Source organism: Lycorma delicatula, chromosome 1 (assembly GCF_047948215.1).
Source record: "Lycorma delicatula isolate Av1 chromosome 1, ASM4794821v1, whole genome shotgun sequence".
NCBI lineage: Eukaryota > Metazoa > Arthropoda > Insecta > Hemiptera > Fulgoridae > Lycorma > Lycorma delicatula.
In genome coordinates this window covers 34100850-34125063 of record NC_134455.1, presented here as the reverse complement: position 1 = coordinate 34125063, position 24214 = coordinate 34100850, and the positions used below count along the sequence as shown (strand labels likewise).

General features: G+C 39.0%; 1 protein-coding gene across 1 annotated transcript in view; it reads right to left on the bottom strand.

The window, feature by feature from the left end:
* Window positions 1–2156: 2156 nt before the first annotated feature.
* LOC142318078 (cytochrome b5 reductase 4-like) overlaps window positions 2157–24214 on the bottom strand; it is a 71612-nt gene continuing 49554 nt past the window's right edge. Inside the window, exons 6-7 of the mRNA XM_075354604.1 lie at window positions 18865–19032; window positions 2157–2436 (exon numbers count right to left, since the gene is read on the bottom strand). Coding sequence (XP_075210719.1) covers window positions 2229–2436; window positions 18865–19032 — 376 coding nt within the window. The 3' untranslated portion in view covers window positions 2157–2228. The remainder of the gene's footprint in view (window positions 2437–18864; window positions 19033–24214) is intronic.

The following is a 24214-nucleotide window of genomic DNA, read 5'->3' as shown; positions in this document are numbered from 1 at the left end:
TATAACCACCCGGTGGAATAAAGAGTTGATAATCAATGTTCTTTCTTTATTTTTTATTCCGATTTCAAATATCCTGATAAAAATAATATTATCGGTATGAAAATTGGTTTAACGCAAAAAAAAATTAATAAGTGTTTTAAACATTTTTCTATTAGTTTAAACGAATAAAAGAAAATACTTATTCCATAATATGCAAAGTGATAACCTATTTATAGATCAACCAATTTGACAAATCGAAATATTTATTCCAAAATGCTTACAGAAAATTATATACTATAAAATTATATTCGTCAGCCTAATTCTATTATTCATACGACAAATAGAATTTTAATAAACTATCATTGAAAAATGAATTAGAAAATGGTGTTATAGAGGAAGAAGAGGTAGTTGAGGAGGATGAAATGGGAGAAAAAATACTGAGATCTGAATTTAAAAGAGCATTAAAAGATTTAAATGGCAGATAGGCCCCTGAAATAGACGGAATACCTGTAGAATTACTGCGCAGTGCAGGTGAGGAAGCGATTGATAGATTATACAAACTGGTGTGTAATATTTATGAAAAAGGGCAATTTCCGTCAGACTTCAAAAAAGTGTTATAGTAATGATACCAAAGAAAGCAGGGGCAGCTAAATGTGAAGAATACAGAACAAGTAGTTTAACTAGTCATGCATCAAAAATCTTAACTAGAATTCTATACAGATGAATTGAGAGGAGAGTGGAGGAAGTGTTAGGAGAAGACCAATTTGGTTTCAAGAAAAGTATAGGGACAAGGGAAGCAATTTTATGCCTCAGATTAATAGTATAAGGAAGATTAAAGAAAAACAAACCAACACACTTGGCATTTATAGACCTAGAGAAGGCATTCGATAACGTAGACTGGAATAAAATGTTCAGCATTTTAAAAAAAGTAGGGTTCAAATACAGAGATAGAAGAACAATTGCTAACATGTACAGGAACCAAACAGCAACAGTAACAATTGAAGAACATAAGAAAACAGCCGTAATAAGAAAGGGAGTCCGACAAGGATGTTCCCTATCTCCGTTACTTTTTAATCTTTACATAGAACTAGCAGTTAATGATGTTAAAGAACAATTTAGATTCGGAGTAACAGTACAAGGTGAAAAGATAAAGATGCTACGACTTGCTGATGATATCGTAATTCTAGCCGAGAGTAAAAAGGATTTAGAAGAAACAATGAACGGCATAGATGAAGTCCTACGCAAGAACTATCGCATGAAAATAAACAAGAACAAAACAAAAGTAATGAAATGTAGTAGAAATAACAAAGATGGACCGCTGAATGTGAAAATAGGAGGAGAAAATATTATGGAGGTTGAAGAATTTTGTTATTTGGGAAGTAGAATTACTAAAGATGGACGAAGCAGGAGCGATATAAAATGCCGAATAGCACAATCGAAACGAGCCTTCAGTAAGAAATATAATTTGTTTACATCAAAAATTAATTTAAATGTCAGGAAAAGATTTTTGAAAGTGTATGTTTGGAGCGTCGCTTTATATGGAACTTGGACAATCGGAGTATCTGAGAAGAAAAGATTAGAAGCTTTTGAAATGCGGTGCTATAGGAGAATGTTAAAAATCAGACGGGTGGATAAAGTGACAAATGAAGAGGTATTGCGGCAAATAGATGAAGAAAGAAGCATTTGGAAAAATATAGTTAAAAGAAGAGAGACTTATAGGTCACATACTAAGGCATCCTGGAATAGTCACTTTAATATTGGAAGGACAGGTAGAAGGGAAAAATTGTGTAGGCAGGCCACGTTTGGAATATGTAAAACAAATTTTTAGGGATGTAGGATGTAGAGGGTATACTGAAATGAAACGAGTAGCACTAGATAGGGAATGTTGGAGAGCTGCATCAAACCAGTCAAATGACTGAAGACAAAAAAAAAACAAGTAAGTCATGCGGTGTCAACATCAGATTTTTTATATACAAATATAATGCATCATTTGGCTGTTAAAATAACGGTTTTGTTTACAAATAGGTCAAATAAAGAGCCTTTAACCTTCACCGATCTCCGGGGAGTGTGGTAGAACCTTACCCTTTGATCAGGGCAGTCCCGAGTTAAAAACCAAAAATAAATAAAATTCAGTGGAGGGAAAACTTGACCGATTGTAGAATAAATAAATCAACAGGTACAAATAATATTCACTTTATTTTTTAATAAACCTAATACATAAACGCAATAATTACTCTAACGAAGAGATTCTATTCAACTTCATTTGTTACCTCTCTATTATTCGGATCTTTAAAATCATAGTCAAACTCATGAATGTGATCTGTGTTCGCATATGAGTTTTCTAGATATTCTTTAGTTGTATCGCTCAGTTTTCTTATTTCTCGATCATGTAACTCAATCATTTCCTCAAATACATATCTCCTGCTTTTTGGTAAACGGTAGGTAACATTTATAAAACTGAAAAAAAAATTTACGCGTACACACACAAACATATATAATCAAACTAATATATCAAATTTGATATATATCATTATACACAACTTAATAATGGTTATTTTTCATTAGTACACACCCTATCATCTTGCTATCAAAACATACTAACCATATTTATTTTTCTCTAATTTTTAAAATCAATGATTCCTGATCGATGAAACTGTTACTTGGGAAATGAACGACAACTGAAAATCGTTTCTCCAAAAACTTTATTATTCTTGGAATTAATAATAATAATAATAATATTTTATTTTAGATTAATAAGGATAAGTTTACTTTAATTTAACATTGACTAAGTTTTTGGCAGTTAATAGGATATATTATTTATTTACATAAATATTTTTTTCGCACACGTAAATCTAGTTAAGTTAAAAAGCTGTCAAAACTGATAATTTTCTTTAGATTTTTATCAGATCTTCAAAGCCATATATCAATATTGAAATGAAATTGTATCGATTAATTGAAAAATTATTGAGAGTTAAATTTATATGAAGTCAATTTAAGATACAAACTCATACGCAAAGATATATTACGATTAGTGCAGTAAGAGATTATGTTATATTATACGTAAATTTATATGAGTAATGATCTAATTATACGAAAATGATAATTCAGATAGTTTAAAAAAAATTCCTTTTTGTTATGTTTACCTGTTCATAAATTACAGTTAATCGTTTTTCTATATTCTTAATTTATCTGATCCAAATACTTAGATCTTGGGGTCTTTTCCTAACTTTTCAGGTTCTTCAAGATGTTAATGCTTTATTAGTTTTCTTTATTTTATTAATTGGTAATTTGTAAGATTCTGTTTTAAAGCTAGATAAAATACTCAAATAGAATTCTCTCCATTATTGTGTTTTTGTATTTAGCGAAATTTTTTTTGAAGATATTGTAGCAGATCATTCTCCTGATTGGCTGTTCATTAATGCTAAAAACCCAGAATAGAAACAGAGCTTATATAAATAAGCTCTGTTTCTATTCTGGTTTTTGTTTCAATAATAATGTTTTTATAATTTTAATGTTAAATTTCGATCTAAGTACTGTAATTACATCCCTATAATGGTCTCATACCAAAAATGTCGTTTTTAGATAGGAGCATTTTCTGAAATTTTATTTTTCAACTTTTCACTGTTAACCAGATATTGTTTAACAGTTAAAAGACATACTGGAGGTCACTCTTGAAATTGCCTAACAAAAATTTCAAATGGCCGCTATTTTGAGGAGGAATGCTTTAGGCCCTTTAAAATGATGCGTTGTAACCTTACTCTTTTCAATTAAATCTTTGAGTTGTTCGTGAGTGTTTGGGTTTTGGTGCTATACTTTATGAACACTTGCAGTGTGTATGAGTGTAAATATATATATATATATATATATATATTGTTGCGTGTTCGCGGCTTGATCAGGATATTGAGAGGTTGGCAATCGAAAATGTTAATATAATTACAATTTATTAGTTTAAAAACATAAGTAAAACAAGACAAATCAATAATAAAAATAAACGACAATAATAATCAGAATAATAGCAATAATGACAACAGCAAACAATAATCATAAACAAATAATAATCATAGTAATCCCAACTGCAACATCAATAATAATAATAAACAGTGATTGTATACAAAACTAAATTTAAAGTAACTAATTTAGGTAGTTAAATATTGAAAACTAGAATTCAGTCCCATTAATAAAGACTAATGTCTTTTAACCACTAGTACTATTAACAATAGTAAATAGATAAGAAAAGTATAAAGTTCTTTAACTGCAAATACCTTTGCTGTTCACAAATAAAACTCTAACAATTTATCAATGGAATTTAGTACATTATCTCTTTCACCGATATTCTAACTCACCAAACCACTTCTTGTTTTCAGGTACTTGAGTTACTTTTGACGTCATCTTAATCGCGTCGAAGTTGAACGCTCTAGAAATTCGCTCCTTCACTGACCTCCTCGCAGAATACTCCCCATTCCAACTCGCATATTAACTTCTCACTTAGAACTCTCTCGCAGAACTCATTTCAACTAGTCTTCCCTGGAGTATTTATACTCTTATATAGAGTATTTATACTCTATATATATATGCGTGTGCGTGCGTGTATATGTGTGTTTTTATTAAAAAATCCTTATACCTCTTTACATTTGAAGGATTTCCCAAAGGCCGAACCTACTCTCTTCAAAATACAAAATCTTCCATCATTTTTTAACTTAAGATATTTTTATATTAAAAGTTTTATTTCAGGTTTAGTAATCATACGGAGATATTCTGACGTCATAGGATAAAAAAAGTTTCAAACCTCTTTTAAGAATCAGTTCTTGTGACAATAAGTGTACTACTGTATTTATCGCTTTCTTGGTATTCTCTTATTTACAAGCAGTCCTATTTATGAACTGAGCTATTTGCGAACACTTGATACCTTTATACGAATTACCCTATTTTGCTTGAAAGAGATGACCCCTATTTACGAACCTATCGTTCGAAAAACTGAAACTTATCTGCTCAGCATTAAAAGATTTGAGTATACACACAAATGGGAGACAGGTGCTGAGTCACCCGATGTTGACCTCACCCGCTTTATTTACTTTGTTTGTACTTTACTCGTTATTTAATCATCGTTAGTGTAACTATTAAGCGAGTCATTTAGCGAAGTTTAGAATCTATTAAATGAATCGATTAGTGCTGTTATTGATTCAGATTAAGGAATGAAAATCTTCGAGACGGTGAAACGGTAAGCGTTATACTTTGTACAAGAGGTATTCACATAGAAAACAGACGTGACAATATAAGTACGTTTAAAAGGACTGTGAAACAGACGTAAAGGAAAATTATCCCTCCAACGGAGAACAGCGGTAAGAGTTCTGCAGCGGTATAGTAGTAGGTTCAGAATGAAACGTCCCTGGAGGTTACGAAAGCGATGAGCAGCAGAGAAAACAGCCTGCAAGAAAGAAATAGCTATAACAAAAGTTTTCAGACAAGAGTTGAGGGAACTATAACACCGGGGTAACGAACTCAGAACTGGGTTTCACAATTTTCAAATTTAAAAATACTTAGTACTTGGCAAGGAACCTGGAAAAAAAATTCAAGACAGAATTCACCTAGAGAGAGCCAAAACGTACAAAAGAAGTAGAACTTGTTTCTTTTTGGCAGGTGATGTGAAGAAAAGGAGGCTAGAAATAAAAGTATTTCTAGTGCATTTAGATGGAGATTTTGAACGCTAAAACATTTTATATGATAAAATATAAAAATAAATACATCTTTTAGGTAAGCCATGTATCAAGTATTTGTGAATGATGTTATTTATCCATAGTGGGCGTACGATTGACTATACGCAAACATAATCACTCGTGAAGACTGGAAACAGAAGTAAAGGCAACAAACAAGAAAATTAGAAAGCCAGAAATTACTCTTCTTAATGAAAACTAATATTCCCAGTCTGCAACCACTTTTATTGGTCAAAGGACTAAATACATATTTTTATTATTCACATACTTGGCGTTTATAGACCTAGAAAAGGCATTCGATAACGTAGACTGGAATAAAAAGTTCAGCATTTTAAAAAATTAAGGTTCAAATACAGAGATAGAAGAACAATTGCTAACATGTACCGGAACCACACAGCAACAGTAACAATTGAAGAACATAAGAAAGAAGCCGTAATAAGAAAGGGAGTCCGACAAGGATGTTCCCTATCTCCGTTACTTTTTAATCTTTACATGGAACTAGCAGTTAATGATGTTAAAGAACTATTTAGATTCGGAGTAACAGTACAAGGTGAAAAGATAAAGCTGCTACGATTTGCTGATGATATAGTAATTCTAGCCGAGAGTAAAAAGGATTTAGAAGAAACAATGAACGGCATAGATGAAGTCCTACGCAAGAACTATCGCGTGAAAATAAACAAGAACAAAATAAAAGTAATGAAATGCAGTAGAAATAACAAAGATGGACCACTGAATGTGAAAATAGGAAGAGAAAAGATTATGGAGGTAGAAGAATTTTGTTATTTGGGAGGTAGAATTAGTAAAGATGGACGAAGCAGGAGCGATATAAAATGCCGAATAGCACAAGCGAAACGAGCCTTCAGTAAGAAATATAATTTGTTTAGATCAAAAATTAATTTAAATGTCAGGAAAAGATTTTTGAAAGTGTATGTTTGGAGTGTCGCTTTATATGGAAGTGAAACTTGGACGATCGGAGTATCTGAGAAGAAAAGATTAGAACCTTTTGAAATGCGGTGCTATAGGAGAATGTTAAAAATCAGACGGGTGGATAAAGTGACAAACGAAGAGGTATTGTGGCAAATAGATGAAGAAAGAAGCATTTGGAAAAATATAGTTAAAAGAATAGACAGACTTATAGGTCACATACTAAGGCATCCTGGAATAGTCGCTTTAATATTGGAAGGACAGGTAGAAGAGAAAAATTGTGTAGGCAGGCCACGTTTGGAATATGTAAAACAAATTTTTAGGGATGTAGGATGTAGAGGGTATACTGAAATGAAACGACTAGCACTAGATAGGGAATCTTGGAGAGCTGCATCAAACCAGTCAAATGACTGAAGACAAAAAAAAAAAAAATTATTCAGTGAACCGTCATTTCCTAAAATTTGTTATAAAATAAGTTCTTCAGAAACCATTTTTATTTATTTTTTTTAATGTCCATAATAAAAAGGAATCAGGAGTTTTTTACAGAACAGGACTGCCACTTTAGTTCTATATGCAGTTTGTTGGATGTGTTTTTTTTTTTTCATTCAAACAGTTAATTATTTAGATTAGTCGTCTAAGTAAAGGTGATAAGCATTCGAATTATGATAAGTTAATGATATCAATAACCGCTAATTATATTTTTTCTTTTGTTATGACCGCCTAAAAACCACAGTTTCATTTCCTACTCCTTTGTTATTTTCTTATCTTCCAGTACTCTTTCATCTTTTCGCTATGCGTTTTTTCCTTTACTTAGACTACTTTGGTTGGGTTAATTTGATCGGTAGTCTGCTGATGGCGGTTGGATAAGACCCCCAGTGGAAGCCCGACACTTCGTGCGTAAATGCATTTCCATCTCACTACCAACCCCCCCCCCCCACACTACAAATATATATTTATATATATGCTATTATTATTATTATAAAATTATACAGCGTGATCTTCATTAACGTAGATTAATCTTCATTAACGAAAACAAGCCAAAATACTTTTAGAGGAAGATAGAATTTTTAGAGCTAGAGCTGCAGAGGCTGATCTCAAATGTAGTTCACAAAACTTGTTTAAATACGTAAAGTACTTGCTAAATGAAACTTTGGTTCGAGGCTGATTGAAAAGAACAAAAAGATAATTTCTGATGCAGAAAAGTTGTGCGAGGAATTTGGTTCTTATTTTCATTCTATATTTCAGATGAATAATCCCGCATATAAAACCGTTTGTGATAGGGATTACAATATATATACCTTTGATGGTATAATGGTATGATGGATCGCTTCTCGGCCTCTGGCCCCGTGCTGTATAACTTGTGCTTAGCAACCGGTGCTTAATTTGATTCTGCAAGTACAGCGTTCTACGTTCTCGTCGTCGGGGTTGACAACGATCAGCAGCGGTTAGTCAACCTGCGTTGCTGTGAGGCGTTTAACCGAGCGGCGGCGTAGTGTGTTGCAGGAGTGCTGCTGTCGGCTAAATAAGGACGTTTCCTTTGTAATAACGTGTCCCCGTTCGTAGTTGGTGAGGCCAAATACTTTTTCAGATCCTCTGGCAGGTTCGAGAAGCGGTTTTCCGCTCCAACCTAGCCGGTGGTAGGAGTGTTTCATTCTTCGACTCCTCGACTGGGCTGCCGAACAGACGGTCCGTCGGGGTATAAGAGGTTTGACGCTCACCCAGGACTTGTGTTAGGTGATAGTTTTAAACAAGCTGTGTTTGTAGTACCTGGCAGCACAGCTGGTGTAGTGTCAGGTATTAAAGCGATGGAGCAACTAGGAGGAGGTTGTCTGGAGGACTTGGTCGGTTTGGCCAAGGACCTGGTAGCCGGTGACCCCTTCATGCCGAGGAGGTCAATCGGTAGGTCGCCGCCGAGGCCCCGGTCCTCCGAGAAGGAGGTCTCGGAAGCCCCTCGGGTAGTGGAGCGCCCGAGTGTTGCGGCTTGCACTAAAAGCCTACGGGACACCTCTGCATCGAGCTGTGCGGAGAAAGCTAAGGCTGGAACCGTGCAGCGAGAGCACGGCGTAGAGGGGGGCGCCAAGTCCGAAGGACGCCGCCTTGCGAAGCAAGGTAAGGCGGAAAGCGGCAAGGCGGATTTTGTCCCTGAGCGGGAAGCCACTGGGGTGAAGCCTGTGTCAAAGCAGGTGACCCCCGGGGCTGAAGGCTTAGGGAGGATTGAGGAAATGAGGGCCGAATGGGCCAAAATTTCCTCGAAAAAGGAGTCACGAGTTGCTCTCGAGATGAGGCAGCTCGTTGATGCGTATCTAGCGGAATGTGGTTTGTTGGTGACGGGTCTGGCGATTAAGTGTGAGGGCCTCCAGGGTGCTAACCTTGCCCTAGACTCGGTCGTCACTCGACTGTCGGGCAAGGTGGATCAGGTTGTGGAGGGAGTCCGGAGCTTTAAGCCGGTTAACGGCCAAGCTCTGGGTGAACTCCAAAAGTCTATTAATAGGGTGGAGGAGAAGGTTAAGAAACCTATCTCCTTCGCCGCAGTAACGGCCGCGCCTGCGCCTAGGCGGGTAGGTCCGCCGCCGCCAGCTCAGGCGCCGGCTAGCAAAATTAAAAGGGCCACTGTTAAGGTGGTCCCGATCAAGCCTGATCAGGGGGCTTCGTCAGCGATGATGGAGCTAACCCTTAAGAAGATCCTGGACCCGCGGAAAGAAAGGTTCCAAATTTCCCGGGTCACTAAAACAAGGGATCATGGAGTGATCCTGGAGGTCGTAAATGGGCAGCAGGCTAATCAACTGCTGGAGGCCACAGTTCTGGCAAAGAACGGACTGAAGGCTCAGCTACTGGCCGAGCGTAGACCGCAGATATTGGTCTACGATATGCCGAGGGCAACAAGGGTGGAGGAGCCCGAAATCCTTAAAGCGATTCACAGCCAAAATCCTTCATTGGATATGGCTGTCGAGGACTTCCTTAGGGAAACCAAGGTTGTCCGGCAGTTGGGGAGAAAGGACTCCCGGAGTAGTCACTGGGTCCTCGAGACCTCGCCTAAGATCCGGCAGGTCTTAGTGGCCGGTGGTAGGCTGTTTTTTGGGTGGACTGCCTGTAGGGTGGTCGACCATGTAGAGGTAGCCCGTTGCTTCAAGTGTCAGGGCTATGGACACACCTCTCTCCGATGCAGAGCGCAGAAGGAGATGTGTGGCCACTGTGCCGCTTCGGGGCACAGGGCAGCCAGCTGCCCTCACAAATCGTCGCCCGCTAAGTGTGCCGCCTGTGCCCAGGTGAAAGGCAGTGATGCTGGACACCGGGTCGGGAGTAGGCAGTGTAGGGCGTACGAGATAGCACGGGCTCGAGCTGTAAAGAACACAGCCTATGGCGACGCCTGAACGGCAGGAAACCCTAGGGGACGGCCACCACCCACTCGAACGCCTGCGCCTGGGGCAGATTAATCTGCACCATTCCCGGGCGGCCACGAGTGAGGCCATGAGGCTCCTCGAGGAGTACGACCTCGAGGTCCTCTTGGTCCAGGAGCCGTACGCGGTCGCGGATAGGGTGGTCGGCTTCCACGGGGTGAAAGTAATTCATTCTCGTGGGGGACGGCCGCTCTCTGCGATCGTGGTGGGCTCAGACGCTCTGGGTGTGTTCTGGATGCCCCAGTGGTCTGATGAGCGATTCACCGTGGTGCGAATCACGAGGGGTACGCTCGATGTCGTACTCGTGTCGGGATACTTCCAGCTTGGATGGAGTATCGATGACTTGCTGGCGAAGTTGGGCGGGATTCTGGACAGTCTCCCGGGCACCAGAGTGTTGGTTGCCCTGGATGCTAACGCCAAGTCTACCGCCTGGGGTTCTCCACTCACAGACCCCAGAGGCGCTGGTCTCGAACAGTTCGCAGAAGCCAGGAACCTCTACCTCATTAATGATGCGGAGCAGCCACCAACTTTCTCCAGCGAACTGGGAGAGAGTTACATAGACGTCACTCTGGTGACGGGTGACTTGCTTCGAAGGGTAGGTAGTTGGACTGTCTGGCCCGAGGCCAGTGTGAGCGATCATAGGCTGATAACCTATGATATTGCTTACGGAGGCGGTCTAAGGGCACCAAATCCAGGTCGCTACAACCTAAGGGGCCTGGATCAGCGCAGGCTGAGGCGGGTATGCGATGCTGCATTGCAGGGATTGCAGTGGAGCATGGAGTCCAGGGAGGAGGTGGAATTGATGGCGGAGCTAATCGGCCGGGCCATCAAGACTGGCTGCGACGAGGTCCTACGGCGGCCTAGGCCAATGGACGGACCCGTCACAAGCAGCCAGTCCGCTGATCTGAGCGTGCCTGGAGCCGTCATGACCCCATTTTCCGGGGGGTCGTCTGTGGAAGGCAGACGGAGGCCCGGCAAGAAATGGTGGTCCTCTGACCTTAGCGTGCTGCGCGCAAGAGTGAGGTCCGCTCGGGCTAGATACCAGCGTTGCCCCCTAACGGGGAACACTGTCAACGACGTGCGCGCTGAGCGTCTGCGGACCTTCCGGCGTGCCCGTAATAAATATGTTCACGCCATCAAGGAAGCCAAACTCAAGTTTTGGAAGGACTCCATGCGGGAATTGCAACGCGATCCCTGGCAGCTCGCAAAGTCTTGTTACAAGCCGAAGCCATTGCACGTGTTGTCCAGTGTTCGGTGCGGGTTAGGTGGTCGTGACCACACTTTAACATCCGTGGCGACCTACCGGGCGTTCCTGGATACTCTGTTTCCAGATGCTCCGGAGGGTGAAGCGGAAATCGGCGTCAGGGCGGGTGAAACACCATTCCCTGGCGTTCGGACCGTGGAACCCGATGATATAGACCGAGTGGTTTCTCGAATGGCATTAAAGAAGGCACCGGGGATTGACCAACTTGACCCGGATATTTTCCATCATTTATTGCCTGTCATAAGGGAGCCTCTCGGCAGGCTGTTCACAGGATGCCTAAGCTGGGGCTGCTTTCCGGGTTGCTGGAAGGTGGCTTTGGTAAGGGTGATCCTGAAACCTGGAAAGGATCCTGGTGAGGTCGGCAGTTATCGACCCATCAGCCTCTTGCCGGTTTTCGGCAAGTTGCTGGAAAGGCTGGTTGTGGAACGGCTCGAGGAAAGCATCGATATGAGCCGTATTCTAAATCGAGGCCAATATGGCTTCATGAAAGGGGTTGGCACCGAGGATTGCATCTTAAATGCTCTTGCCGAGGTGGAAAGCGCCGACTGCAAATATGTTTTGGCAATTTTTATTGATATAGAGGCAGCATTTCCTTCCTTGTGTTGGAGTTCTGTCCTCTATGCTTTGGAACGCCGCAATGTTCCCGAAGCCACACAGGCCGTGGTAAGAGACTATCTGTCTAACCGAACGGCTCTGTTTAAAGATGCGCACCTAGTTGTGGAAAAATCCGTCACCAGGGGAAGCCCGCAGGGTTCCGTTCTCGGTCCCCTGCTGTGGAACCTGGTGTTTGACGGATTTCTGGGATTGACTTTCCCAGAAGGAGTCACGGCCCAGGCTTTCGCCGATGACTGTCTCCTTTTAGTTCGTGGAGATTCACGACCACAGCTAGAAAGCAGAGCGCAGGCGGCCTTGTCAACCGCCGAAGGCTGGATGGACATTCAAAATTTAAAAATTTCTGTGCTCAAAACGAAGTTTATGCTTCTAAAGGGCGCAGACAAATTATCATGCAGTCGAAATCCCCACATTAAATATAAAGGCTGTGTAATCAGCCGAGTAAGGGTTCATAAGTACCTAGGTGTTTTGTTTGATGATAAGTTGCTGTTTAGTAACCATATTAAGCAAGTTGCGGCGGACGCTGTCTCTGTGATGCACAAGCTTAGAAGGATTGCTCGGAAAGACTACGGGCTGTCGGGCCGCCAAATGTACTTGGTGTACCAAGGCGTCTTCGAGAGTATGATCGCATACGCGGCGCCGGTTTGGGCGCATAGGTTGGAAAGGAATAGAGCACTACTTCAAAATTTAAGGAGTGCCCAGCGCAGAGCCATGATAGTATGCACTGGTGTATTTAAAACAACCTCCTACGAGGCTACTACTGTATAGGGAAAGGCTCTCCCAATCGATTTAGTGGTGAAAATTCGGGCAGTCATGTGGAAGTTGCGTAGAGGTCGGGAGGCCGAGGCATTTGGGATGCGGTTTCGAGCCGGGCCAGAACCGGATCGGAACGGTGATCACAATGCACCGGAGCTAAATTTCGTCCAGTTGCCCATCTCCCGTCTGCGGAAAAGGCTACAAAGCCTCGCGATGGAGGCATGGCAGCTTGAATGGCACACCACGACTAAGGGTAGATCCTTGTAGAATTTTATACAGGATTTGGGGGGATGGTATGCCTCGAGTTCTTTTTTAAGGGCGTCGGGTGCCCAGGTGCTCACCAACCATGTGAATCTAAACCAATATCTGTTTCGGTTTCGCCTGGTGGCTGATGAGTTGTGTGTCTGCGGGGAGGTCCAGTCTAATGTACACATGATGTACGACTGCCCGGCCCTTGGGGGGGCCAGAGACCGTGCCACCCTGGAACTTAGAGGTCAGGGGGAAACCTGGCCGCTCACAAGCGGCGAAGCATTGTGGCGAGAGCCGCACTGTCGGACCGTGTGGGAGTTCCTCGATGAGGTTGCTATGTTCAACCGTCATCGGTAAATTTAAGGGATTCTTAATGTAATTGCATTTGGACTCCTAATAGCTTTGTTGCTGGAAACCAACCTTGGTAATAGGGCTGGCCATCAGCCAAATCAGCTCCAAGCGCTGTTAAATGGTGGACAGGTACTAGCTGGCATACAGCGACCGAGGCGTGGCAGCCAAAATTGCTGTCTTTAAATTTATGACGTATAGTTTTAATTTGTACAAGGGGTGCGCCTCCCCGATTTAGTCTTATGTTTGACAAGTGAGCGATTGGGACACTTCAGCGGGTGCTGTATGGCGCCCTGCTTGATTCGCTCACGCACGTTAGGTAGCTCACTAGGAGCTTTTAGGATTTGGGTCGCTAAACCGTTCTGAGGCTCAGTAGCCGTTCTTGGCACGGAACATTTGGTCTATGCTCTAGGGCGACCGAATGGGGTGGTGGTGGGAGAAATGCCAGTTAACCAAATACCTTTGATGGACCTTTTGTTTCAAATGAGAAAATATTAAGGCCATCAAGTATCTTAGATCTGGTTTTGATTGTATTCCACCGTTTATGATCAAAAGTTTAGGTAATTGTATCGCTTCAGTATCGTAATACTGAAGCTTTGTATTGGAATTTTTCCCAGCTGTTGGAAGGAACCCATCGGCCTGGTCTAATGGTTAACGCGTCTTCCCAAATCAGCTGATTTGGAAAGTCGAGAGTTACAGCGTTCAAGTCCTAATAAAACCGGTTATTTTTACACGGATTTGAATACTAGATCGTGGATAACGGTGTTCTTTGGTGGTTGGGTTTCAATTAACCACACATCTCAGGAACGGTCGAACTGAGACTGTACAAGACTACACTTCATTCACACTCATACACATCATCCTCATTCATCCTCTGAAGAATTATCTAAACGGTAGTTACCGGAGGCTAAACAGGAAAAAAAGAAAGCTGTTGGAAGGAAGCTCTGCTTTCCCCTGTTCCTAAAAAGGGCGATTTAATTTCGAACTACAGAGCTGTATCAGTGTTAAATGTGATTTCAAAAGTCTTTGAAAAATTATTCACCAATATTTATATTCTCCACTGTCTCGTACTAACTTGTCTTGTCAGCACGGTTTTGTGTCTAAGAGGTCTACCTTAACTAAAGTTAATGATCGTTCATAAGCCGTGAGTTCGAGGGAGAAAACAAGGGATGGTGCTATATTTAGACTTTGACAATGTACCTTATTTTACTTTGAAACGTACTTTTGAAAAACGATCGCTTTCAAATATCAAAGATAGTATGTTAAGGTGGCTAAGGTCCGACCTTTTTGATCGTACGTTTAAAGATGTTGGGTAGTATTTATGTAGACTGTTCCATCTGATTTTCCCCAGAGTTCTAATTTCGATCCTCTGCTTATCATTCTTCACATAAATGACATCTCCAACTTTATTTCTTCTAAGATACTTTTGTTTACAGATGATGTTAAAATCTGTGCTGAGATGAGTGGTAAAGACGGTTGAAATCAACAATTGATTTTGCAAAATGACATTAATAGAATACATCAGGAATACATTGATCATTGAAGTATTCATTGACGATTATTCTTCTTGAAGTAACATTACGAGTAGTACTTGAATAATGCGCCCCAATATGGAATTTCAATACAAACTACACTTCTAATTTAATTGAAACAGCTCAAAGACATATTTTTCGTTTTTGAAATATAGAGGTTTTGGTGAAGCGTTTTCTGACTATATGGCCGGCCCACTGTAGTTTCTGGGTAGGCTTAATTCCCTGAATCACCGCCGATTGTTTCATGTTATATTTGCAACTAAGGTATCAAAGGAAGTTTTCTCAGTGATATAACCAAGGTTGGTTTACGAATGCCTTGTGTTATGTCCAGAAAGAACAGTCTTTTCTTTGAATGTAGCAACCGGCATTATTGGTTCCTTTAGCAAGATATTTAGAAAAAAATTAATGTTTATCTTTCTGATTCTGTGGATGTTGTTGCTGATGGTATTTCATTAATAAGCGAAACCATCTATATTACAAGCAATTAAATAACCTATATTAAAATTTCTTATAATTATTTTGGGTTAAGATAATTTAAACAAGGTTTTATAGGTCTGGGCCTTTAATTCTGTTTTTATTATAATACATGGACTTTACATTATAAATTGAACGGATATTATCGATTTCTATGTGTTTTATATATATTTATTTCTTATTTTTTGTGCAACATATTAAGGTTTAAACAGCTAAGGTTGCCACTTTCTCCCTGTCTAAAAACTTATTAATTCTTTTTTTTAATGGCTTTTCGATTCCATGTTACGTTTAAGATTGCCATGTGATTGTCGTATCGTCGCTTATGCTGACGACGCGCTGCTACTGTTTGAAGGGGATTAGCGTAACGAGGTAGAGTTCCAAACTGCTCATGCTTGTGAGACACTCCGACTGTGGAGTCTGCAACATAAGATGATTTTCAGCTCAGAGAAAATCACAATGATGTTGCTTAAGGGCCGATTGGCTGCTTCCCGACAAATTCGGTTCGGATGCCTGATCTTCCCATTCGGTACGTTACGAATCAAAAATACCTGGGTGTTATCCTTGATGAAAATTTTCGGTTCAAGGAACATTTACAGTATGTAACAAAAAAAGCCCGTAATGCTTTCTATGGAATCCGTAGTCATTCATCCCGAACGGGGGTTGTATTACCGAACGAAGTGTATCCTTTACAAAGATGTCAGTGAAGCTATTATGCTGTGTGCTGCGCCTGTATGGGCTCACCGCATGGCTCTTAGGTATTGTGCATTTTGTTGCGGGCCCAGCGACTTCTTTTGCTCGCTATTATAGGCGGCTATAGAGCAGTCTCGCGGGAGGCAGTCTGTGTTATATCCGGGGTCAAACCAATAGATATCTTGGCTAATAAGCGTAGGGAACGCTTCATTTCCAAGGTAAATAACCTATTGACGTCAGAACCAAAGCAGGAGATTGAAGACAGAGGACTTGCGTCTTGGCAGGTCAGGTGGGACGAATCCCCCACAAGTCGCTACACGCATGGTAAACTTCTTCATGATAGACTTCCTGTCTGATTTAGGTGCGATTGGATGGGTCTCTGCAATCGCTATATCATACAGTCTCTCCGGGCATGGTGCCTTTCGGGCGAGTTTGGCTAGTTTTCGTTTGTTGGATACGAGTCAATGCCCGGATTGTGGGGCTGATGATACAGTGGACCACGATCTCTGTCTGTTCCCGATATGAGGTCGAACGTTCACGAGCTGTTAGGGAACTTGAGAGAATACATTCCTTTCTGGATATCCGTATTAACTGGATGATCCGCGAGGAGTGGTCTATAGTGCCTGGTTTTCTTCGCGCTCTTGCGGTGTGTAGGTCTCCAGAGGGAGTTTAATCGAGGTACTCGATCGTGGTAGGATCCCGGGTGGCTAGGGTTCCGGCTTAGGCATTGGATTGGTTGGATGTAGGCGCATTGACATCGTGCCACGGTTATATTGATGTTTATAATTCGATTTAGGGCTCCCGCTGATGGGAAACGCCGCGCCGCCGGGGTATGGTAACCCGTGCGACCGGAGGCGTGGCTTCCCTCCGTCACTGGCGGTCCTGTTCGTGACTTGGTAATGTCACGCGAAATTCCATGATGGGACCGGATTGGGGTCAACAATGATCCCAATCCGGGGGAATGAGTTTACGTTCCCCTTATTATGTAACCTAAATCTGTCGACTTGGGTGTAGGTCTGAACTTCTATGTTGCGTAAGACATAATTTTGATTGGTGTGAGTGTAGCATTGATTTAACTTAAAATTCGTTCGTTTTCTGAGGCATTCACAGTCACGAACGGTACCGTCAAATCTAGACTAGGCGCTGGGTTAGCGCTTCCGCAGGTTCGGTGAATTAGTTTGAGGGAATCATGTTAGGTTGGATGTGAAGATGTCCGTTTAAGACCTATTTGAAAGCAAAATTTGATTTATATTTACTGATGCAAATGTCTGCCGAGACATTTACATCGGTGGCATCCTGACCGAGACAAGGCTGATGACTGTGAGATGTAATCAGTTAGAGGGTCTAAATACGACCTCCGGTAAAGCCTCTCAGGGCTCGGAACAGAGGTGGGTGTGGCGACCGGTAACATTGCAAGGTTGGTGTCTTCCCCCTACAGGGTTGAGATGTACATAGACAGGACAATATTCACACCCGAGAAAAATACGACTAAAGGAAAAATTATTACTCTCTTCAAAAGCGTACAGTGGACGTAAAAATAAATTAAAAATTGAATACGCTTTTATTTAACTAATGAGAAAATTAACAAAAAAGTACCAAAATTTCACTACTTGGAAAATATTTAATTAAAGTATAAATTGTTTGGAAAAATTTTCTAATATAATTATATTTAGAGATTCGCTCTCTAAAAAAGAAAAACGAAAGTTTCACCTTCATATTAAATCAATAATAAATGTATATACTCTTTAATTAAACTCAAATAACATTTTATAAAGGCGTCCCACGGTTTTATTATTCATGGTATAAAATGTAAGGAATTTTTTTAATAAATTCATTCAATATGCATTATTATAATTAAACTTAACTGAGAGATGTAATGAATAAATATTCACATAAAAGTATATTCACTACCATGAATAAAAAACAAATTTATAGATCATTACCGACACAAGTTTAAAATGTTATTTTAATTTAATCAAAGAAATTATTATAAAAATTTATTCTCGATTTAATATGAAAGTGAAATTTTCTAATTTAATGCATCTTTGAATGTATTTGCATTGGAAAATTTTTCCAAACAATTTATATTTTAATTCAATCATTTCCAGAGTTTTTGTAGTGTTTTCATTAGTTAAATAGAAGCGTATTTTTAATGGTTTTTTTTTTTTCAATTAAACTAAAAAAATTACTGTCATAATTAAACAGTGTATTATTACGAAACTTCTCAGACATAATCTCAAGGAAATGTATTAATTTATCACTTAACATATTGTATAAATGACTACGTAACTCTACACAATTGTATACAATCGCAGATGGATTTCTTCTGAAATATAATGAAGTAGCAAAATGAATACCAATTCAAGCACATTTGTGTATAAATTTAAGAGTAATGATTCACTGACACTAGTTGACAGATATCCATACATAATCTATGTTCGCATTACTGGCTTTTCATTTTCTTGCGCAGCAGAAAGTACAGTGCAGACTGACTCTGTGTGTTGAAGTACTTCATACGCATGCGCGGTTGTTTGAAATTTCATCATTTGTAAAAAGATTTTCTAAGAAAATATTTTGTTAAAAATAGAAATTTTTGTTATCACAATGCATTGTTATCGACAACAAACATGCGTGCAAAGTTTTAGCCTTCTATCTCATCTGGAAGTAAGTTAAATACCATAGTAACGCACCATGTTTAGCCACCAAGCACCTCTTCAAGACTAAAAACAAGTAGGGGCAAGGAAAAACCCACAAAAATAAATTTTCCCAAGCCGGTCAAGGTTTTGCTAATGAAGTGATTTATTGTATACGTTATCTCATTCTAATTTTTAGCTTGGAAGAAGTGACAAAAGTTTACAAGATCAGTGTTTACGTACTTATCACCTATCACTAAAAAGTTTATAAAAACTAAACTACTTTTGACTCACTTGTGTATGTTATTTGTAAACTTTCTACTTCCTGATATAATGAAGAAATTGTGTTCTGGTTTTAGTGACTCAACTGCAAAGATTCTTCTAAATTTTGTGTTAGAAGAACTGTTTCTACGGTTATACCATATTCTGGAAGGTTTTCCAACCATATATGACACATATAACCTACAAAAAAAATAAAAATAATTTAACAATAGTAGTTTTATTTATAGAAAGATAAATATCTCTCCACAAAATAATACTTTCACAGGAAAGAGAAATGAACATTGGTAAAATAGACGGAACATACAGGAAAGTTAAGGAAACTTTTGGGGTACACAAATTAAAATCTAATAATGTGTTAATCAAAATGGTACACCAATATATAATACGAAAGGTAAAGTCGATAGATGGGTGGAATAATGAAGAGTTATACGGAGGAAATTAATTAGAAAATGGTGTTATAGAGGAAGAAAAGGAAGTTGAGGAGGATGAAATGGGAGAAACAATACTGAGATCTGAATTTAAGAGAGCATTAAAAGATTTAAATGGCAGAAAGGCTCCCGGAATAGACAGAATACCTGTAGAATTACTGTGCAGTGCAGGTGAGGAACCGATTGATGGATGGAATGGAATGCAAAGTTGGCAGGAGTCTATTACTCCCTACTTTATCGCAGAACCTGGACAGAGTCCCTTGCTGCTGGATCTTTCTAATCGGGCTTGCTTTTAAAAGGGTTATTTTTTTAATCTCGGATCTAATTTTTCAAGTTTTGTCTATTATTATTTTAGTGAATTTAAGACGGATTTAATTGCATTCCAATCCGTTGTTAAACCAGCGTTATCGAACCCATTTCATGGGCCGACCGCGGAAGGCTAGGCTTATAAAGCCTGTCCTCCCGACGTAATTCCCCTTCAGACCGTCCACTGAAGTCCTTTCGGTGCTAACTCTTTAATAGGCTAGCAGGAATACGCCACAACGGGGCACTAGCTATAAGGAGGGAGCAATGTGTCCCCTTTTCCGGAGGAGTCGCAATTGCTGGGTTATTTTATCTTACTGTAAGTTTAACTTACAGATGGTGATACCTATTCGCGATCGCGGTTTTGGGGCGGCGATTTTCTGGAAAGAAGTAAACAGTAATTATTCTTTCCACGTAATTTATTAACCTTCAGACACGCGTGTGTCTGAGAAGGGGTTGGGGGGACCGCGTGGCTGCAGTGAAGAAACCATTTGTTTTTGTGGTGGCTGTTGGCATCTGCAACAAAAGAAGCAGAACACCTACACGAGAAAAAAAAAAAAAAAAAAAAAAGAAAAAAAAAAAAAAAAAAAAGCGATTGATAGATTATACAAACTGGTGTGTAATATTTATGAAAAAGGGGAATTTCCGTCAGACTTCAAAAAAAGTGTTATAGTCATGATACCAAAGAAAGGAGGGGCTGATAAATGTGAAGAATACAGAACAATTAGTTTAACTAGTCGTGCATCAAAAATCTTAACTAGAATTCTAAACAGAAGAATTGAGAAGAGAGTGGAAGAAGTGTTAGGAGAAGACCAATTTGGTTTCAGGAAAAGTATAGGGACAAGGGAAACAATTTTAGGCCTCAGATTAATAGGAGAAGGAAGATTAAAGAAAAACAAACCAACATACTTGGCGTTTATAGACCTAGAAAAGGCATTCGATAACGTAGACTGGAATAAAATGTTCAGCATTTAAAAAAAATTAGGGTTCAAATACAGAGATAGAAGAACAATTGCTAACATGTACAGGAACCACACAGCAACAGCAACAATTGAAGAACATAAGAAAGAAATCAATAATAAGAAAGGAAGTCCGATAAGGGTGTTCCCTATCTCCGTTACTTTTTAATCTTTACATGGAACTAGCAGTTAATGATGTTAAAGAACAATTTAGATTCTTAATAACAGTACAAGGTGAAAAGATAAAGATGCTACGATTTGCTGATGATATAGTAATTCTAGCCGAGAGTAAAAAGGATTTACAAGAAACAATGAACGGCATAGATGAAGTCCTACGCAAGAACTATCGCGTGAAAATAAACAAGAACAAAACAAAAGTAATGAAATGTATTAGAAATAACAAAGATGGACCACTGAATGTGAAAATAGGAGAAAAAAAGATTATGGAGGTAGAAGAATTTTGTTATTTGGGAAGTAGAATTACTAAAGATGGACGAAGCAGGAGCGATATAAAATGTCGAATAGCACAATCGAAACGAGCCTTCAGTTAGAAATATAATTTGTTTACATCAAAAATTAATTTAAATGTCAGGAAAAGATTTTTGAAAGTATATGTTTGGAGCGTCGCTTTATATGGAAGTGAAACTTGGACGATCGGAGTATCTGAGAAGAAAAGATTAGAAGCTTTTGAAATGTGGTGCTATAGGAGAATGTTAAAAATCAGATGGGTGGATAAAGTGACAAACGGAGAGGTATTGCGACAAATAGATGAAGGAAGCAGCATTTCGAAAAATATAGTTAAAAGAAGAGACAGACTTATAGGCCACGTACTAAGGCATCCTGGAATGGTCGCTTTAATATTGGAGGGATAGGTGGAAGGAAAAAATTGTGTAGGCAGGCCACGTTTGGAATATGTAAGACAAATTGTTGGGGATGTGGGATGTGGAGGGTATACTGAAATGAAACGACTGGCACTGGATAGGGAATCTTGGAGAGCTGCATCAAACCAGTCAAATGACTGAAGACAAAAAAAAAGATACACATATATATATATATATACACACACACACTAGCCGGTCGGGGCTCGCTCCGACTGGGATACCCCCGATTTGGATACTTGAAGGGAAAATAGAAGAAAAACGATGAAAGGGCAGAAGAAAGATAGGAATGGCATGATAAGAAAGGAAAGAAGTTATTGGCAAATGAAAAGAGTTCAGGATCGAGAAAAGAGAAAAACTCTCCAGTTGAAACCTGTCGTAAGACAGATCCAGCAACAAGAAGAAATAACCATTAAAAAGAAAATAAATATTTACCTGAATGATTTTTTTTTTAGTTCAACATGGCAGACACATAATTTCATTATTAAAAATTCATCGATAAAATTGCCTGTTGTAACAAGCCAAGTTAGAATAGCATTTCGAATAACACAGAACATCTTTTTTTTTCCATATACTTAACAAATGCATTTCCTGTACCTATAGATTACTGGTTAGCACAAAAACGAAAAGAAGTTTATTTTTCGGCAAGTATATCTTTAGAGTAATTAAGGATTTATTGCATTCTGTAAACTGTGATCTTTAAATATCGCTTTAAATTCCATGTCATGTGGAAAGTCTGTGGCATCTGCTACTAGTTATCTCTACAATAACAACCACATTATTACCAGCATCGTCCTTGCCTTCCTTCATCCACTCAGTAACCGGAATATATTCCGCCGTGGTTTTATCAAGAGGAGAAAATTTGTCGTTAGAAATTTCTTTCATTTTTAGCTCATTCTACCATTTTTTTTTTTTTCAATTATCGATTGTGCTACCAGTTTTATTTTTAACAAAGAGGAGACGGTAAATAGCTTCTTCTTCTTCCTCTTTATATAATTTCCACAAGTAAGATAAATAAAACGGTTGCAGAATGAATACTAATAAAAACCGCTGGTACTTATTAGTATTCTAATAAGGTGATCGCTTTAGTGTGATATAAAGTGACCGCTGTAACACACGCAACAATTAAAAACACTTTAAAAAATCGAACAAATTGAAGACGCTTTAGTTGAGCAAACATACGTAGTTTTTTATGATCAAAAGTGCTCTGTTCTACATTGCCACTCTTATCTATATTATGTCTGTAATTAATTAAATTTACCCCTTTTCCAAATCTTCCCTATTTTTAAGATTTTCTATTACTCGTTGTGGATTATTTGAGGCATTTAAACAGACTTTAATATTATAACCAAATCAGCATCATAAGCCTGAGTATCGGCACGGTAAGCTCTGTTCTTCAGTAATTGAACAAATTTTAAACCCTGACTCCATCGGAATATATCTTCACCCTGCATCCAACAATTAACATATTTTAAACACTTCCCTGCGGACTGTGGTAGAAATTTCCATTAACTATTTTTTCAATTCAGCCGGTTTTCCTTAAAACCGGTCACAATGTTGTTGGAAAATTCTCGGCTGTCGTCCTGCTGATGGAAAGTGCATTTTCAATCTTCGTTTCAAGTATTCAAAGTACCACTAACTTTGTAAAATGAGCCTGGTATACGGTTATATATTTATATTCACCGTAAGAATGAGTCTGGAAATCAATTAAGTCCACTTGAAAACACGAATTAAATTCACTTTTTAATACACTTTTGCTTTTGTTGCCAAGGAACACACATAGCCGGATATGCGATCGATATCGAACGGGTAATATATATTCGTACTTCATTGACAGTTCACAGAACATATAATCATGCTCACCTCCCCGATCGACTGGATGTTTCTTGAAGAAGATCAGACAACCTCAGTTACATAAAACAAAGAGAATTATAATTTTTTTTTTATAGGTTCTATAATCCCGTTTTTGTTAAACAATCATTACGTCATATAAATCAATAACCAGTACTTTACCTTACTCTTTTTTATGCCAATTTGGTGATAATTCATTAATAGTCGTCTGTAAGCAAAATGCTAGTCTAGTACATTTTTTCCCTAATTCGATACAAATACTTTTCTAAGTTTATTAGCATGGTCTCCGCTTGCGCTGACGCCAGTTTTATCAGTACTGATATTATGAAATGTATTTCGGAACTGATATAAGAGCTCTTTAATCAGTATAAATAAAAACAAATTTTTATTTACGAACAGGAATGAAAAGCAATTCATTTAATTTATATTGTTGAAAGCAACAGAACAGGTTAAGAAAAATTGTCAATATGCATGTACTGACAGAAACGAACGAAAAGTAAGGTTGTTAATGTATTTACAAATAACTCTACTTTTATTCGAATTATTACTCATTCTTCTCTCTCTTATATTATTTTTCTTGAACTTTTTACTACTTGCTCTTTTTTTTTTTTTTTTTTTTTTGTCTTCAGTCAGTTGACTGGTTTGATGCAGCTCTCCAAGATTCCCTATCTAGTTCTAGTCGTTTCATTTCAGTATACCCTCTACATCTAGCATCCCCAACAATTTGTTTTACATACTCCAAACGTGGCCTGCCAACACAATTTTTCCCTTCTACCTGTCCTTCCAATATTAAAGCGACTAGTCCAGGATGCCTTAGTATGTGGCCTATAAGTCTGTCTCTTCTTTTAATTATATTTTTCCAAATGCTTCTTTCTTCATCTATTTACCTCTTCATTTGTCACTTTATCCACCCATCTGATTTTTAACATTCTCCTATAGCACC